The sequence below is a fragment of the Durio zibethinus genome, chromosome 12 (genome assembly GCF_047325235.1).
Source record: "Durio zibethinus cultivar Kanyao isolate XHJ-2024 chromosome 12, ASM4732523v1, whole genome shotgun sequence".
Lineage (NCBI taxonomy): Eukaryota > Viridiplantae > Streptophyta > Magnoliopsida > Malvales > Malvaceae > Durio > Durio zibethinus.
In genome coordinates this window covers 14,152,796-14,171,060 of record NC_143173.1, presented here as the reverse complement: position 1 = coordinate 14,171,060, position 18,265 = coordinate 14,152,796, and the positions used below count along the sequence as shown (strand labels likewise).

General features: G+C 34.2%; 3 protein-coding genes, 1 non-coding gene and 1 pseudogene across 7 annotated transcripts; 2 read left to right on the top strand and 3 right to left on the bottom strand.

Moving 5' to 3' along the window:
• Positions 1–349: 349 nt before the first annotated feature.
• On the bottom strand, positions 350–3,389 carry LOC111296595 (THO complex subunit 4A-like). Its single transcript, XM_022890986.2, has 5 exons — positions 3,119–3,389; positions 2,752–2,877; positions 1,306–1,374; positions 1,040–1,227; positions 350–721 (listed from the first exon to the last, which is right to left on the bottom strand). Exons 1-5 carry the CDS (start codon positions 3,284–3,286, stop codon positions 535–537), a joined length of 738 nt encoding a protein of 245 aa, XP_022746721.2. The 5' UTR covers positions 3,287–3,389; the 3' UTR covers positions 350–534.
• Positions 3,390–3,944: 555 nt separating this feature from the next.
• ABO1 (IKI3 family protein) lies at positions 3,945–10,201 on the top strand. 2 transcript variants are annotated; one of them, XM_022890031.2, is made up of 6 exons: positions 3,945–4,126; positions 4,671–5,000; positions 5,188–8,263; positions 8,904–9,002; positions 9,097–9,415; positions 9,860–10,201. In XM_022890031.2, exons 3-5 carry the CDS (start codon positions 5,214–5,216, stop codon positions 9,410–9,412), a joined length of 3,465 nt encoding a protein of 1,154 aa, XP_022745766.2. In that variant the 5' UTR covers positions 3,945–4,126; positions 4,671–5,000; positions 5,188–5,213; the 3' UTR covers positions 9,413–9,415; positions 9,860–10,201. The 2 variants fall into 2 exon arrangements, with proteins under 2 accessions (XP_022745766.2, XP_022745765.2); XM_022890030.2 differs by having other exon boundaries at positions 4,671–5,004.
• Positions 10,202–10,942: 741 nt separating this feature from the next.
• On the bottom strand, positions 10,943–11,014 carry TRNAC-GCA (transfer RNA cysteine (anticodon GCA)). Its single transcript has one exon. It is a non-coding gene; the product is annotated as a tRNA-Cys (tRNA).
• Positions 11,015–11,605: 591 nt separating this feature from the next.
• Positions 11,606–15,162, bottom strand: LOC111296655 (UDP-glucuronic acid decarboxylase 6-like). Of its 2 annotated transcripts, none has more exons than XM_022891061.2 (13): positions 15,015–15,162; positions 14,477–14,581; positions 14,025–14,111; positions 13,805–13,892; positions 13,621–13,712; positions 13,438–13,502; positions 13,268–13,356; positions 12,974–13,051; positions 12,818–12,911; positions 12,657–12,723; positions 12,506–12,569; positions 12,373–12,413; positions 11,606–11,990 (listed from the first exon to the last, which is right to left on the bottom strand). In XM_022891061.2, the coding sequence occupies exons 2-13, from the start codon at positions 14,555–14,557 to the stop codon at positions 11,805–11,807; spliced, it is 1,032 nt and encodes a 343-aa protein (XP_022746796.2). In that variant the 5' UTR covers positions 14,558–14,581; positions 15,015–15,162; the 3' UTR covers positions 11,606–11,804. The 2 variants fall into 2 exon arrangements, with proteins under 2 accessions (XP_022746796.2, XP_022746797.2); XM_022891062.2 differs by lacking the exon at positions 15,015–15,162 and adding an exon at positions 14,675–14,710.
• Positions 15,163–15,812: 650 nt separating this feature from the next.
• Positions 15,813–17,187, top strand: LOC149515744 (putative membrane protein At3g27390; annotated as a pseudogene). Its single transcript, XR_016325936.1, has 4 exons — positions 15,813–15,886; positions 15,998–16,129; positions 16,233–16,395; positions 16,613–17,187. The product of XR_016325936.1 is annotated as a putative membrane protein At3g27390 (transcript).
• Positions 17,188–18,265: the final 1,078 nt, after the last annotated feature.

The window sequence follows — 18,265 nt, the reverse complement described above, 5'->3', positions numbered from 1 at the left end:
ACAATTTTTACAAATATAAAAATATAAAAAACACTTTTTGAATTTATCAAAGTTAATAATTTTTGATAAAATTTTAATTCATATTATTTTTATTTTTGTATCATCGCATTATTTTATGTCGTGTTTTAAATTATAAGATCTATTCAAAATTACGAGAGAGTGCATTGAGTCGAATCTCAAAACTTAGAGGGAAAAATATACAATCTCAAAAACAACTAAGAAATATTTCCCTTCAGCTGTGGGATATCATGAGGCCCAAACTACAGCATGAATTTTGGGCAGGAACTAATTGGAGTTGAAATAAATGGTGAATCAAGGAAATATCTTAAAAACCAACGAAAAAAAAATGTGGGAGAATATACAGGCATTAATCACTGTCACCTTCATAACAAAATTGGGATGTTAAATCCACAGTGTAATTAGATTCAAAAGACCATGCTCAATAAGTCAGTGACACCATTTCCAACTCAAAACAGAAGCAGCCAATATACCTAGACAAAGAGTAATTGCACAAGCAAATAGCAGGAGAAAACATCATTTAATTTGTGTAGCTTCTAAGTGGTACCTATCCAACTCAGCATCAAGATCTTCTGCAGATAGTTTTTTACCAATCTGTCCACGCGGTCGATTTCCCCTAGCAAAACCACGGCCAGCACCACTGGTGTTAGGTCCGTTACCACCACCACCACCACCACCACCACCATCACTGTGAATCCATGCCCTACCACCAAAGGACAAAGAAAATCATGTTAGTTTGAATTGGAAGTATCAGTCGACTGCAGCCTGCACCCAGGAATGAAGTTGAAGCTGAGAATAATATATGAAAGCATGCTTTCCGAAATGAGCATCTGATGCCCATCTCCTCTCTCTTGATTGTTGCCTAAATGAAATCAAAAGGGTCAAACAGAATATTCAAGTTATCATTCATCAGATTTACGATTTTTGTTGAACCAGCAGAAATAAGTTACATGAACACTTGAATCAGAATCAAGAGATGGGAAAAATGATTATCATGCAAATAACTAGGAATAACTCAGACCTTTTAGAGGCCACATTGGGGTTTCCCATAATGCCGCTTTTGGTTGGAGGGACAGGAGCAGAAGACATAAGAACATTTGCTCCCACAAGCTCAATTGTCATTGGTTTCCCATCAAGTTGAACATTGTTGTATCGCTTGATAGCTGCCAAAGCATCTGTCTGTCGGAAAAAGACTACTTCCGCCGTTCCCTAAAATATATTAACATTTTCAGCAGCATAAAAAAAAACCATTTCAAATTGGCTTCAAACTTGAATAAGGGTAGATACCTTTGATCTTCCACTCTTATCATAATTAATAGAGTACCTCTTCAAGTCACCAACCTCAGAGAATAGCACCTAGCAATCAAGATGTTGACAAAAGGTAAAAAATAACTCTATATTCTCTAATTTGTTACAGACAGAAGAGTAATAATGGTACCGCCACGAAAGGCTGATCAGCAAGAAGAATGAGCCTTGAAATTAGTTATATTACAGAAAGGAGAGACAAAAAATGGATACATAACACATTTAAAGGAGCATTGAAGTTTCTAGCACAACTTCCACTAAGATATGGCATTGATAGGCTTTTAACAGAATTTCAATCAATTCACATTCCTATTATTCTATAAGGATCTCCAGAATTGCAACCGCCATATACTTCAGTCCCATGCATTATCATACTAAACCGTCACAGATCGTTGACATTACAACCGATTAGTAATATTAGTATCATAACCAGTAATCAACTTCCACAAAAGACTGTCCACCTTTCATTCCACCAAAACTACATTATTGTTCATATAGAAATACAAGCAGAACTTCCACTAAGATACGGCATTGATAGGCTTTTAACAGACAATTTCAGTCAATTCAAATTCATATTATCATAATGATCTCCAGAATCACAACTGCCATATACTTCAGTCCCATGCATTACTAAACTAAACTGTCACAAGTTGTTGACAAATACAACTGATCAGCAATATTCATATCATAATCAGTACCCAACTTTCATAAAAAAGACTGACCGCCTTTCATTCCACAAAAACCACATTATTGTTCATATAGAGATGCACTCTTCGTCTGATAGTTAGACAGAAGAGCTAGAGTACTAAATGCTTAAGGAAAAAAACATTTGGAATGTGCCAAATGCATATAAAGACATGCTCATAAATGTAAAGTAAAGTAGATGGGGAGGAACAACAGCTCATTACAAACATAACTACAGAAATGTAATTCAACCAGTCAACTACCAAAGACAAACTTTTAATCGTGATCACACTTTTATGCTTACACTGTTCTAGGCAAGTTAGTCAAAAATCATTCAATCGCATACAAGAACACCAAAACTAATTTGATCGCATACAAGAAAACCCACATTACAGATTCTCTGCCACCTCAAAATCGACCTCTATTGTTTCTTATGGCCAAACAACTAATCCATTCGAACCCAGAGTTTAACTCAATTGGTTCATATCTGGGGTTCGAATCCTAACACCTGCAACCCCTTCCCTTATCCCCAAGCTACGGCCTCCTATGTACCAAAAAAAAATCTATTCCAAATCCAATGTCATATAAATCATGTTCTTCTAGCAGCTTTAAACAAACAAATCCACATATTTTCTTCAGTAAACAACGTGATTCAAGATTACTCATTCGTCCTTTACTAATGAAACAAAATCAAGATTATAACAACAAATGAATCAGCATACAAAGAATTGAAAAAAGAACAACCTTAATATCCTCATTAGAAACACCGTAATCCAAGTTCGATACATACAGCTTCCCCTCCATGTCAGATCCTCCACTCGAAACCAACTGTCCCTGAAATGCTGGTACCTGTATTTGCATCTGCGTTTGCTGCATTAACACGCGCGTGAACAACACGTTCACAAGCGCGTGGACAAAATAACCGCTTCAATAAATTTCCATGTAACAAAAATAAAATAATTAAATTAAATCATTAAATGTATATATCCATATATTTCAACGTCAAAATACTTTTAAAAAAATTATTTTTCTTTTTTTTATTTATTTAAAAAGTTAATAGTAAAAACTCAGTCTTTCATTTCCCTTTTTCTGTTGGAGCAAAGGAGCTTACAGGTCTAACCGGGTACGGGTTGGTTCTGAGCGGGCCGCGAGTGGGGGCACGACGATCAGGGCCAGGACCGGAGAGACGGGGTTTGCGTCTGGAATCACGGGAATGCCCTTCGGATCGGCTTTTATTACGGATGATATCGTCGAGTGACATGTCCAGTGAGCCGGACATTTTCGGAAATTCACGTCAGTTCTTGATTTTTCCTTTTTTTTTAGGGTGAAATGCTCTTAGGTTTTCTTGAGGTTTTTTGAGAGTGAAGCCGGAGAGTTAAGATTTGTGCAGGTAGTGAGGAAAACGTGAATGGGTTTTATCAAGGCACGAAAATTTCGTTCAACTTAGCTATTTACGAGACACGTGGAATTAAGTGGGCTGGTGGGTTGAGCCCGGCTTTTTCTATAGTGTGCCCCTTGCAAAATGGAAATTTTAATTAATTGAGTACAGAAAAATGGAAATTTAACTAAAAAATTCAAAAAATACCAAGAATTTTATAAGCATTTTGGCCAAAATTTAATCATCAATAACAAAGGTATAGAGCATGATAATATATGATTTTATTTGGAAATTTGTAATATTTATTAATATTTATTATTTTTATTAAATAAAAAAATATACATAAAATTATAATTCATCTCAATTAAATAAAAAAAAGTAAGAAAACGGAATTGGAAGAATGCAAAACGATAAGGGTAAACACGTCAAACAACAAGAAATTACTCTAACTAGGTTTGGGTTGGGCTATAGTGAAAGATCCCTCCTTTTTGCAAAGCTTAACCCAGCAGCCCGCCTCCCCCCAAAACCCTAAATCCAGTTTATTACTCTTCAAATTTCCGTTTTAGGGTTTTTCTGGCAAAAATGAAAAACTTGAAGCTTTACTCTGAGATTACTTCTACTCTTCAGTTACAATCGGAAGGCGAAGTCTTACTGTTTTCTGCATATGATATCGAGAGAAATAGTTTCTTCTTTGCTTCTTCGGATAATCTCATTTATACCCTCTATCTTTCTTCTTTCGAAGTATGCCCCTTTTCATCTCCTTTTCTGTTTCTTTTTATTTTTTTAATGAGTTAAAATCAATAAATCATGTGTATATTTTTAATTAGGGATGTTTATGGTAACCGAGTCCTGTAAAGATTAATTTTTTTTTGGTCTCATGTGTGTTACATGTTAATTATTTGCTCATTTTTAATCAAATATGTAATTTTTTTTTTCATTTTCTTTTGCTTTTTAGTAGCTTTTTTTTTTTTCGGAAGTAAAAAGCAAGTAAGCAAAGGAAATAACAAAATTTTCATGAAGTGAAATGGGGATTTGTTATAATTCTATGTGAGCAATGCTGTTGCAATTTGGAATTTTTTTATTTAATTTTATTTTTAGCTGAGAGAAACTTTGATAAAATGTTTAGGAAGGAGGAAAGGAGTAATGATGTTTATGAAGGTGATTCTAAGAGACAATTATTGAGAAAATGAAGTATTTACTGTGACTGTAAATTTAAATGGGATTGTTAATTATGCAGTATTTTATCGCATGTATACTTGCTAACATGAGTAAAGGGATCTTTCAGAATGAAGAGGCATGGACCAAAGGTCCGTTACAAGCCGAAATTGATCCCTTGGGTTTGGAGCCTGAGGATGTCATTACTTCCTTTGATTATCTTATGGAGAAAGAAGCACTGATAGTGGGAACTTCTAGTGGGCTTTTACTGCTGCGTACTGTGGATGGAAAGGAAACGGAAGTTGTTGGTCGGGTGGAGGGTGGAGTCAAGTGCATTTCTCCCAGTCCAGATGGAGACCTGCTTGGTGTAACTACGGGTTTTGGGCAATTACTGGTGATGACTCATGATTGGGATTTGTTGTATGAGACTGCACTGGAGGACCATCCAGAAGGTGTTGACGTATGTAAGGACTTTTCTCCATTGTTCTCTGATTTTTTTTAATGCATTTTTCCATCTCCTATTAATTTCTTTGTCGAGTACCCTATCTTGCTATTGTGGGATAGGGAAAAGAAGAAAATTTCCAGTTATATACCTTAGTATTCTTGTCTGTTATGTTGGTTATTTATTGGCTGGATCCTGGGTTCAGGTGAACCAGATTTGTCATCCACAGAAATGTTTGGAAGCCCCATCTCTTGGAGGGGTGATGGAAAGTACTTCGCCACTCTAAGTGAGGTGTCAAATTCTTCTTCTTTGAAAAAGAGGCTTAAGGTCTGGGAACGGGATGCTGGAGCAGTACATGCTTCCTCAGAACCAAAGGAATTAATGGGGTCTATTCTAGAGTGGATGCCTAGTGGAGCGAAAATTGCAGCTGTTTGTGACAGGAAGGCAGAGGAGGAGGGTCCATCAATAGTTTTTTATGAAAGGAATGGATTAGAAAGAAGCTCATTTCACATTGATGAACCAACTCATGCAACTGTAGAACTTCTGAAGTGGAATTGCAGTTCTGATCTTCTTGCAGCCGTTGTCAGATCTGGAAATTATGACTCTGTTAAGATCTGGTTTTTCAACAACAATCATTGGTATCTAAAGCATGAAATCAAATACACTAGGAAAGATGGAGTTAGATTTATGTGGGATCCGACAAAGTCACAGCATTTAATAAGTTGGACTCTTGGTGGGCAGGTTACAGTTTACAAATTCATCTGGGTTACAGCTGTCATGGATGACTCAACGGCTTTAGTTATTGATGGGTCTAAGATACTTGTGACCCCCCTTTCTTTGTCCTTAATGCCGCCTACTATGTATTTATTCAGCCTTAGTTTTCCAACTGCTGTTCGGGAAATGGCTTTTCATTCCATAAATGGTAAGAATCGTTTGGCTGCATTATTATCAAATGGCTGTCTGTGTGTTGCAGAGCTTCCTATGCCTGATACTTGGGAAGAACTAGAGGGTAAAGAATTTAGTGTGGAACCATGTTTGTCTGCAACTTCATTGGGATCCTTTGTACATCTTATATGGCTGGACTCACATGTGCTTCTTGCTGTTTCTCATCATGGATTCAATCACAGCAATTGTTCCTTCCAAACCTCTTCAATGGAGGATAGGCTTCTTGGTTTCTATTTGCAGGAGATTGAGCTCACTTGTTCTGAGGATAATGCCCCAGGTTTACTGACATGCTCTGGCTGGCATGCAACAGTTTCCTATCAAAATTTGTTGGAAGGACTTGTAATGGGTATTGCTCCCAATCCTGCTAAAAAGTGCTCAGCTTTTGTTCAATTTGATGGTGGACAAGTTTTTGAATATACATCAAAGTTGGGAATTAACAGAAGAGATTTGAAACATGATGAGATAAGCTTTTCTTCATCCTGCCCTTGGATGAATGTGGTTCTGGTTGGTGTTACTGAACCATCAAAGCTTTTGTTTTTTGGTCTTGATGATATGGCTAGGTTGCATGTAGGTAGGAGAATGCTGTGCAGCAACTGCAGCAGTTTCTCATTTTACTGTAATTTAGCTAACAATGTAATCACACATCTGATTCTTGCAACAAAACAAGATTTGCTTTTTATTGTTGACATCAGTGATATATTGCACAAAGAATTAGAATTGACATATGAGAACTTTATCCATGTTGGTAGCAAACGAAGAGAAGAGGAAAATGTTAACTTTATAAATATTTGGGAAAGAGGGGCCAAACTTGTTGGTGTCCTTCATGGAGAAGAAGCTGCTGTCATATTGCAAACAAATCGTGGAAATCTGGAATGCATCTATCCAAGAAAATTGGTTCTAGCCTCAATTGTCAATGCTTTGAACCAAAGGCGCTTTAGGGATGCACTTCTTATGGTGAGGCGACACAGGATTGATTTTAATGTGATTGTCGATTATTGTGGATTGCAAGTATTTATTCAATTAGCTTCAGAGTTTGTCAGGCAGGTGAATAATTTGAGTTACATAACGGAGTTTGTTTGTGCCATTAAAAGTGAAAATTTGACCCAGACACTTTACAAAAAGTTTCTCTCTCCACCTAGCTGCAAGGAGCACAATGATCTACAAGCTAATGATTTCAGGGGTTCTGATGCTAGTTTAGATTCTAATAACAAGGTGTCGTCTGTCCTTCTGGCCTTAAGGAGGGCGCTTGAGGAACAAATACCAGAAAGTCCTGCAAGGGTGCTCTGTATTTTGACCACTCTGGCTCGTAGTGACCCCCCTGCTCTTGAAGAGGCTTTGGAGAGGGTAAAAGTCATCCGAGAGATGGAGTTATTAGGTTCTGATGACTCAAGACGAAAGAATTGCCCTTCTGCTGAAGAAGCTCTGAAACATCTCTTGTGGTTATCAGATTCAGAGGCCGTCTTTGAAGCTGCTTTGGGCCTTTATGATTTGAACCTTGCAGCTATTGTGGCACTGAACTCCCATCGGGACCCTAAGGAATTTCTTCCCTTTCTCCAGGAATTGGAACGGATGCCTTTTCTCTTGATGTGCTATAGCATTGACCTTAGGCTGCACAGGTTTGAGAAAGCTCTCAAACACATTGTATCTGCAGGTGATGCCTATTTTGCTGATTGCATGAACCTTATGAAGAAAAATCCTCAACTTTTTCCTCTGGGACTTCAGCTGATAACTGATCCTACAAAAAGAGGGCAGGTCCTTGAGGCTTTGGGAGATCATCTTAGTGATGAAAAATGCTTTGAAGATGCTGCTGCAACTTACTTGTGTTGCTCCAGTTTGCAAAAGGCTTTGAAGGCATATCGTGAATGCGGTAATTGGAGTGGTGTTTTGACAGTTGCTGGGCTTTTAAAGCTGGAAAAAGATGAAGTATTGCAACTGGCTCATGATCTTTGTGAAGAACTCCAAGCTCTTGGTAAACCTGGAGAAGCTGCCAAGATTGCTTTGGATTATTGTGGAGATATTAATGTTGGGATTAATTTGCTAATTAGTGCAAGGGACTGGGAGGAGGCTTTGAGGGTTGCTTTTTTGCATGGCAGAGAGGATTTATTCTCAGAAGTAAAAAATGCATCGTTAGAATGTGCAATAAGTCTAATTGATGAATATAAGGAAGGGTTGGAGAAAGTGGGAAAATATTTGGCTCGCTATTTAGCTGTTCGACAAAGAAGATTGCTGCTTGCAGCAAAGCTGCAGTCAGAGGAAAGGTTGATAAATGATCTTGATGATGATACTGCTTCTGAAGCTAGTAGTACATTCAGTGGAATGAGTGTCTACACCACAGGGTACGTGTTTTGGTAGTCTAAGTTAAATATGTAGCTCTATAGCTTGTTGTGTTTCATCATATCTCTCGGTTATATTTTACCTATGGCATTGGAAGTTAGCTATTTAACATATTATATCCACTTATACATGTGCATCAATTCCTTAGGTTGTTTACATATTCTTGCTATTCATTGATTCTTTTTTTTTTCTGTTCTTTCTGGATAAATGAAGTTTCATATTTGATTGAGACTTTACCCATTTATTGTATCCTTTGATGAGTGAACTCTATGTAGTTCATAACAAGTACAAATTACAATTATTCGTAACTGTAAAAAGCCACATAAGAGGACAATTTGTGCTTGTTGAATGTTTATCATTATTCCAACTTTTAATTCTTTGGAGATTCAAGATAAACCTTTGCCCATATATGGTCATTTCTTTACTTAAATCATAGTCATAAGTTGCATACATTTGTATGCCACTACAAACTATATAGATTTATTTTCTACATTTGTTTGATGGCCTTGCCTAATGTGCTGCAAGGTGCATGATTAATAAATGGGGTCAGAACATTTGTTCTGACTTCAAACAACAAATACAGATGGTCTTTTTTTAGTCTCATTCATGTCTGAATGTGCTGTTTCCTTCTTGCATGAACAGGACAAGAAAAAGCTCTGCTGCTTCAACTGGCTCAACTTTGGCTAGCAAGGCTAGAGATACAAGACGTCAGCGAAGCAGAGGAAAAATTCGTCCTGGCAGGTATGTGTTCATTCGAGTATCAGGATCTCTCTTCTTTCCTCCTTGCTATATCTACAGGGACATATTTTACTGAGACCATATCTTGATATTGTAGCCCTGGTGAGGAGATGGCTCTTGTAGAACATTTGAAAGGCATGTCTCTGACAGCTGGGGCAAAGCGGGAACTTAAGTCCCTGTTGGTTTCTCTTGTAATGATTGGCAATGAAGAAACTGCACGGAAGTTGCAACATGTGGGAGAGAACTTTCAACTATCTCACATGGCTGCAGTCAGACTAGCTGAAGATACAATGTCAAATGATAGCATAAATGAGCATGCACATACTTTGGAGCGTTATTTACAGAAAGTAAAAACTGAACAGCAGGATTTGGATGCTTTTTCATGGCGCTGTAGAGTATTCCTTTCTCATTGACAGGTTAGCTCATTTCTTACAAAATGACCCCTTACAGTTCAAACTTCTGGGTTGTTGAACTGTATCATATATTATTTGATTTTTCATCGATTACTTCTAACATCAAGAAGATTAAATTGGCGTGGAGTTTGTACCTGAAGCTTCCTGATAATTTATGCTTGTTTTAACTTTCCAATATTTATGGCACCTGTGGTTTGCACATGGCTTAATATAAGGTTCATAGCATCATGCGTGCGCTATATCTCCTCTCTTGCGAACATGCATTCCTTGTTATCCACAGACATGCATAAAACAAAAATGTGTTACATTACTTTTGCTTGTCTACATGATTAGTTCTTTAAAAATATAGCTTCTGAATCCATGGCATGAGTTACTATTGTGCTTAACCTCTTCAAATTCATTGTCCTTGAAACTTATGTTTGAATTTTCATTGTTGCATGTTGCCAGGCATCAAATGTCATAAACACAATAGCTGGTGAAGCATCTGTGTCCATTTTGAGATTAAGGAGACATAGGAGGAATTATTCTGTCAAAGTAGCTTTAGGAATCTCCAGTTCTTATGTCTTTTAACATAAATAGGTTTCATTGATTTTTTTCCAGCTTTTCCATTATGTGTTTAGATCATGGTTTTATACTTTAAGTCTCTTTTGAATCATTGGCTGCTAAAATTCACGTGTTTTTGGAAGGAAATAGAATAATTACTTCTAAAACCTCAATTAAATTGTCAAATTTGTATGTGACACTAAAGTCACATCATTGCATTCAAATACAAGAACCAATCTTAGCTTCTTTTTTTGATTGAATACTACAAGGCAAAAAATTTGGTACTTGTTTGAAGCAAGGCAGGAGAAAATAGAATAGAAGCTTAAAACTGACAACAGCCAACTAATGAAATTACAGGAAAGAATTGTGGCAGGGATTGGAGTTTTGATTTGGTTAATACAATTGGACTTAGGGTTGTATATAATTCAGTTTTAATAGAATTAACCAATCGAATCAATTTGATTTGATTAATCGGTTGATCATCGAATTAATTTTAGTCAGTTAATGAAAATGATTTTAAATGAATTTTGATTTTTAATTAATTTGGTTTGAAAATTGAATTAATTGAAATTTTAATCAAAATATAACTAATTCAAATATAAAATAAAATATATATGAAATGGATCATTTAATTTCATAAGTTGTTAGAATTTTTAACATAATATTTTAGTATTTGAATATTTTGTTGGATAATTTTATTTAATTTGTTTAAAATATCAAAAATTAGGAGTTTAAAATATAATTTAATTTAAATATATTTATTATTCAATTAACCAAAAAATTAATTAAATTAATTGAATTTAATTCGATTAATTTTTAAATTTCATAAATTTAATTCAATTAACAAAAATAAAATAATTTAATTTGAAATTAATTGGACCAACTGAATAAACATTCCTAATTGAATCAAGTGATGGTCTTAAAACTAAAAGTTTGAAGAATTTACGAAAATCAAACAGAAAAAAAAAAGTTCTCTATTCTCTTAAAAGGGCCCAACCGGGTTCGAACCGGTGACCTCTTGATCTGCAGTCAAATGCTCTACCACTGAGCTATGGACCCTTTTGCTGAGGATGGGGTGACAGTTATTATTTCATCTTTATTCATTTAAACAAGGAACCAACCGTCATTCCTAAGTGCCACCCTTTCTTCTTATCATCCAGTTTTACAGTACAAGCTCAATGTATGAGTTAAATCAATAGCTTCAGCAAAATCATCATGCATACAAGATATTGTTATGAGAAGAAAAACTGAAAGAACTAAATTTGAGGAAGATGATGCTTGATGAACTAAGGCTCAGATTTCTTCTCTCCTAGCTTTTCTTGGTAGGAAAGAGTTAAATCTTACATCAGTAAAAGCTGGTGTCATTGTTTTTTAACAAACAAAGCCATGAGAAAGGGATTTAAGTGTTGGGATTTGAATTTTAAACTTGTTCGATGCCATCTTTTTAGATGACTACATAAACCAAGCTAAAGCTTCAGGTTCGACGTGTCCCAATCTTTGCTTTTGAAGAAGTTTGAATCCAGACAAACATACTAGGATACCATGGTAGTTTAGACATCAATTGGCAATAAGAGCAAACATGGCAGGAATTATTCAAACAGAAAGTTAAGCAAGTGCCAAAGATGAATAAAGTAAAGGTACAGTAAGCCATAGAACAAAAGCTTCTTTTCATTAATCCAATTACCAATCCACAATGACTAAACTGTAAAGAAACTGATGCCATTATTGTTCATGAAGATTATATATTGGAACTGACTAAAGGAGATAATAGCATTTTATCTGTATTTTCTACTCTAACTGGGGCATCAGCTTGCCCCCAGCACTGTGAATTTGTAAAATATAACTGCAATCAGTTCTTCCTGGGGACGCCAAGCCTCTGACGGAAATCCTCTTCCATAAGAGGAAGTCCATGGCGCAATTTGACTGTTGGTTCCCATCCTAGCAGCTCCTTTGCTTTGGTTATGTCTGGCTTCCTTTGACGAGGATCATCAGGAGTGTTTTCAACCATTGATATTTGCACCTCAGGATTGATAAGCTGCACCACACATGGCCAAGAATTTGATTGATCAGTTTCCTGAATATATCTATGAATAGTTTCCAGCCGGAAAGTATTCATGTTGAATTCGGTTCCATATTGACTTGCCTCAGGAAAAGAGAACTACATTATAATACAGTTGAGAGCAGAGACGGATCTATATGTTGAAGTAGGATGTTCATGGACATTTCCAAAGATTGAAAAAAAAAGAAAATTTTCCCATGGACATCCCCAAAATTTTTCTGAGGACACTCTTTCCATTGACAAAAATGGTAAATCTGAGGACAATTTTTTATATATATGTATATTATAAGTGAAAATCCCGAGAAAAAATCTTGAATCTGCAACTGGTTGAAAGGACAAAAATGAACGAAAAACTGACCTCTTTCACAGCCTCTGCAAGTTCAAGCATTGTAAATTCACCTAAAACATAGAAAAAGGAAATCTACGTTAATATTGGACAAAAAGGAGCTTCTAATAAGATAGAAAATCAAGAGAAAGGCCTGCATAATCACCTGGATTCCCAATGTTGATTGGCCCGGTGTTCTCTCCCTCCATAAGTCGAATAAGGCCATCAACCTTCATCGGTTAAAATGAAAAAAGATGAGCAGCAGACACGTTAATACATTGTAAAACAGCTTGATATTAACAAGATTTCCAGCATACCATATCTGAGACATAACAGAAACTCCTTGTCTGTGTTCCGGGTAATTGAACAGTCAAAGGCTCATTACTGCACAATGAAACAGTTAAAAGGAAAAGGGTGTAAGTATAGGGAAGGAAACAAGGAAGAAAACGAATCATCATACACTGGAACCATCACTTACCGGATTGCTTGGGCAATGAAATTGCTGACAACACGACCATCATCTATATTCATGCGTGGTCCATAAGTGTTGAAAATTCTAGCAATCCGAATCTCTGTTATCATGAAAAAGAGTAAGAATCCTCAAATAATGAGCAGTAAACGCTGCATTCTTTACCTATGCCATGCTGCCTGTGGTAATCAAACATCAACGTTTCAGCTACTCTTTTTCCCTCATCATAGCAGCTCCTAACTCCTGTAGCATGTAGAAAAACAAATTAATAGAAAGTCATATGCGGGCAAATTTCTACTTAGAACTGTGCCAGCCATCAATGAATGATAGATGCTAAGAGGAGTAAAACCATAGATATATACAGCAAGAGAGGGGCCAAAGACTGTCAGGGTTTCTACATATCCACACGACAATAACTGAAAACCATTCTCAACTATCAAAGTAGAAAAGAAAACATACCAATAGGGTTAACATTTCCCCAATAGCTCTCATTCTGGGGATGCTCAAGAGGATCTCCATACACCTCTGAAGTCGAGGTAAGCAAAATCCTGTTGTCGACAATCATACAATGAGAATGCAGGAATATATTTATAAAAACTATATCATAGAGATAAGTAACAGTCTCATACCTCGCTCCAACACGCTTTGCAAGTCCCAACATATTCAATGTACCAATCACATTTGTCTTTATTGTCTGTTTTATGTCATAGCAACATAGTCTTCAGATAGAGGTTAAAAGAAAAACAAAATAAAGAGTCTTTACAACTGATATCTCATCCAAGATATAGCGTTCTGCTGCGGAGGAATCATACCTTCACAGGATTGTATTTGTAGAAAATCGGAGAAGCTGGGCAAGCAAGATGGTATATCTGATCAACTTCAACTAGCAACGGCTTAGTGACATCTGCATGAAAAATAAAGAAAACATTAATATTCCAACAAAAATTCGACATTCTTAGCTTGCCTTACAGAACATAAAAAAGTAAAGAAGAATACCATGACGAATAAGTTCAAATCTTGGGTGACCAATCCATTTCTTCAAGTTGTCCTTGGAGCCAGTAAAGTAGTTATCAACAACAATAACCTGCAGCATCAAAACCAAAGACTGTTAAAACGCAAGCAAAGCACAAGTATCATTCAATGGACATAAGCATACCAATCCAAATATCTGACTTTGAAAAATATATAGGCCTCAGGTTTCACCATTCATACTTACCTCATTCTTTTCGTTCTCCATCAACTTGTCCACTAGGTGGGAGCCAATGAATCCAGCTCCTCCAGTAACCAGAATTCTCATGTTGGTCTGCGTTTAAAACAAAAATACGATATAACACAATCACATATTATAAGTAATTAAGATCATACAGAACTCTATTCAGCAGAAATTATAAGAAATATTTAATCCAAAGAAGAAAACTCGCCAACAAACGAAAAGGCAATCCAAGGTCAAGTACAATGAGGATTTGCATGAACTTGAATTAAGGGTAACAATGCATATATCATTCCCACTTTGCAAACAGCTTAGTTGTCACCATCTCATTCATTTTCACGCCAGATTCACCCATAACCAAGGTTTATGAGGCATTTAGGCTTGAATAAACAGAGATTGTTAGCAACAAAATCTATCCATAACCAAGATATTTACTCTTACTAATTGATTAATCTTACCTGAAAAAACTTGGAAAATCTCAAAGGAGATGGACTTGGAGGCTTCTTAGAAGCTGAGTTGTCAGTTCCATTTGCAGACATTTTTTGGGATCCTTTCTTGAAATCCTACAAATAAAAAAAATCGAAACAATCAAAATTCACCATCAAATCTTCCAAAACCAACCAGATACAAAACACTTAAAAAAAAAAAAAACTAACCAAACTCAAAATTCCAAAATTTTTCTATTTCTTCTATGCCTATGAAACGAAGAGATTACAGCCTAATATATGCAATGGAATATGATCTAAAAAGAATTAATTAAACACTTAAAAACTTAAATTAAAATCAAATAAAATCCACTGACCAACCAGAGAGAGAGAGACAAAGCAGATAGAAACTTAAAAAACAAGAAAAGTGAATAACAATCAAAACCTTCACATTAACAAAACTACAGCCCACACCAAACTAAAAAAAAAAAAAAAAAAGGTTTTTTTTTTTAGATCCCAATCTGAACCCAATGGCCTAAAAGACCACAGAATTAAAAAAGAAAAAATATACCTTGAGAATAACAAGGTGAAAATAAAATCTGGGGTTTGTTTAATTTAATGAAATCCTGCAGAAATTTAAGAACTTTAAGGATTTGAAGAATACTAGACCAAGATCCTTCAGGGACCGGACTTTACAACTGGTTTTTATAATGTGTTACTTTCAAGGTTGTTGAGTTGAATTTGTTAAAAGAAAACGAAACCTGACGTGGCAATGAGGTAGAAATTTGTCTTCCAATTATGGAGTGCCACGTGTACTTTTAAAAGGATATTTCTCATGAATCGGCCACGAGTTGACGTGTTCGGTTGGGTTACTTCGGGAGATTTTTGTTTGCTGCGATTAGATGTAGTGTAACCGTAGAATTCCTCTTGCAATAAAATTCTTTCACGTTTATCAACCATCTAATTGAGAGGAAAATCAAATTTTAAACGATTTAGGAGATTTTAAATTTTTTAATTAATAGTAGAATTATATATATATATATTATATTATAACATACATAATTATCAAATAATAATTATTGACGTGAACGTTTATGTGAACAATTTTTTTTTTACATATAAAATAAATTTTAAAATTTTTTATTATGATGACATATAAAATATTTATTAATTTTAAATTATTTATAATAAATATTTTTTAAAAATTATTAAATTATTTAAAATTTTAAAATTTAATAAAAAATTAATTTAAATTTTAATAAAAGTATTTTATCTGTATATCATTTTATCTTAATTTAAAATTAATTTTAAAATAATTTATCACTATTAGATGCACGATATTGGTATATAATAATAGATTTGGTGCATGATACAATCTATTATTTTTCTGATTTTATCTGTTGAATGAAGTCTTATCATTTTCTGATTTTGTGAATCGAAAATGTAACTGCAATTTTTTCTTTTGTGACTTTCATGTTTGTCTTTATTTTTTATCATAATTAATCTATTTCATGATCTGTCTCTATTTTTGATAATTTCGCCTATTTTTCATAGATGATAAGGAATTTCATGGATGCAAGAAAGATCTTTCCGGAGAGGCGTTGCTTATGTGATTGCAATGGTTGCTGAATTTGACGAGTACACAAATGATTGGCTCTATCTTAGAGAGGGGACAATCTTCCCAAGGTAATCAGCTTTCTGATCTTTTGGAATTCTGGCTCTGGCGGAGCATTATGTTAGCATATTTTTGTAGTTTGAAATTTTCTTTTTTTTTTTTTTTCACAGCCAGGCCCTCTTATCGCAAGAAAAGTGGTTCTGAACCAGAGTACTCTGTTGGAGGACTTGGTGGCAAATTCAATTCTACTTCTGGTGAAGTACCTGCAATGCTTGTGCCAAGCTTGGTTCATTCGGTATCAGTTAGAGAGGCAATAAATGAAGTGAAAACGGTTCAGGTTGGTTTCAATTATGCAACAGGTTTTGGTCTCTCTGCAACTGATTGCTTTTTTGGTTTTATTAATACTGGAATATGGTTTGATCGGTAGTATTAACAAAAAGAGTTCCTACCATGAAACAGACCATACACTAAAAGAGTTGTAAGGAAATGAACATTGACAAATACATCTTTCTGATCTTTTACTGGTTACGGGTAATTGGCCTGAAATGTAACAGATTTGGACGAATATGATGAAAACTTGTGAAATAAGTGGCAAAGAACTATTGGATGCTGATGTAATAACTGCAGTGGACCTCTGTGAATGGTTGAAGGCAAAAAGTGGTAATGAAGCAGCCATTATTGTTGTTGGCTTACCATGTTATTGTTTCTTGCAGAGTCTCCTCAACTCTATCAGATCAGGTTCTAATGGTTTGTTATTGCCCGATGGCGTTGAAATAAACCATTTGATTAGGCCAAAAGACAAACTGTTAGATTGGTTCTTTAATCCTATAATGGTCCTGAAGAAACAGATCAAGGTTATATAAAACTAGGAGACAGTGAAGTTAGGCTGTTGGAGAAGTTGGTTCTTTTTGGCAACAATACAGAACGAATTGATGCTTGGGACAATGGCAGTTCAATCCCTCAAGATTCTCTCAGAGCTGCTCAAATTGAAGGCATAAGTAGAAGATTTGAATTTCCTTTATTTTATGCTTAATACTGAACTACAGATTGCAAATTATTTGAGTAAATTTTACCATAATATGATCTTTGTTCAATATTTCATTTCATCCATAAACTTTGAAAGATAACTTAAAAAATCGAGTTCCATGAATTAAAATGAAATATTATACAAAAACCACATATGACAAAAATAATTATTAATTTTAATTATTTAAATATTGATTCTTGATTTTTTATCAAACAAGAAAAAAGTAATAGCAAAATTTTTAGTATTTAGCAAATAAATTAAAAAAATATATTTTTTAATGAAAAAAACTATTATAATTCTTGAAAATTTACAAAAGTTTAGATTTCTTTTAGATGAACAATATCATATATATATATATATTATATTACAATATACATAATTATCAGATTATAATTGTTGACATTGACGCTTATGCAGATTTTTTTTTTTTTTCGACACGTAAGATAAATTTTAAAACTTTTTATTATGATGACACATAAGATATTTATTAATTTTAAATTATTTATAAAAAATATATATTTTAAAAATTATTAAATTATCTAAAATTTTAAATTTTAATCAAAAATTAATTTAAATTTTAATGAAATTCTTTTATCATGTATATCACTTTATCTTAATTTAAAATCAATTTTAAAATAATTTATCTTTTCTAATTTATTTACAATTAACATGAGTATTTAATTACTATAACAAACTTAAATTAAATTGTGAAATATTAATGCATGTAAATTTAGGGACAATTAATCTTAATATGTATTATATATGTTTTCATCTTGCATGTACCCATGAAAAGATATTTTATATGTTTTATTATGTCAAAAATAAAATAAAATTTATGTTTTTCATGTTAAACAAATAATAAATCTTTAATCATATTATTCATGAGCTGCTTAAATAAAAAATATATATTTTATTGTGATAACTTTTAAAAATAATACACTTACTTCTAAAAAAAAAATAAAAATAATGGGCAAAGTATGAACTTGTGTCGAGGCATAGTCATTTTGTCAATAGAAAAGTAAGTGTATTATTTCTAAAAGTTATCACAATTAAGTAAGACAAATATTTTTTGTCATAAAAAAAGGCTTAAAGAAAAGAAGATAATAGTGAGCATTGTAACTTATTATTTTTAAATGGTTATATGTGATAATGACTAATGTAATATAAGATAAAAGTATCA

Excerpts from the sequence above, each read along its gene's own strand:
- LOC111296655 (XM_022891061.2), bottom strand. The coding sequence starts at position 14,557 with ATGTCTGCAAATGGAACTGACAACTCAGCTTCTAAGAAGCCTCCAAGT. Across the intron at positions 13,713-13,804 it reads ATTTGAACTTATTCGTCATG|ATGTCACTAAGCCGTTGCTA; the intron begins GTATTCTTCTTT and ends TTTTTCATGCAG. Across the intron at positions 12,414-12,505 it reads AATCAACATTGGGAATCCAG|GTGAATTTACAATGCTTGAA; the intron begins GTGATTATGCAG and ends TCTATGTTTTAG.
- ABO1 (XM_022890030.2), top strand. The coding sequence starts at position 3,968 with ATGAAAAACTTGAAGCTTTACTCTGAGATTACTTCTACTCTTCAGTTA. Across the intron at positions 4,127-4,670 it reads TCTATCTTTCTTCTTTCGAA|AATGAAGAGGCATGGACCAA; the intron begins GTATGCCCCTTT and ends GGGATCTTTCAG. Across the intron at positions 8,264-8,903 it reads ATGAGTGTCTACACCACAGG|GACAAGAAAAAGCTCTGCTG; the intron begins GTACGTGTTTTG and ends TTGCATGAACAG.
- LOC111296595 (XM_022890986.2), bottom strand. The coding sequence starts at position 3,286 with ATGTCCGGCTCACTGGACATGTCACTCGACGATATCATCCGTAATAAA. Across the intron at positions 2,878-3,118 it reads ACCCGTACCCGGTTAGACCT|CAAACGCAGATGCAAATACA; the intron begins GTAAGCTCCTTT and ends GTGTTAATGCAG. Across the intron at positions 1,228-1,305 it reads ATAAGAGTGGAAGATCAAAG|GGAACGGCGGAAGTAGTCTT; the intron begins GTATCTACCCTT and ends AATATATTTTAG.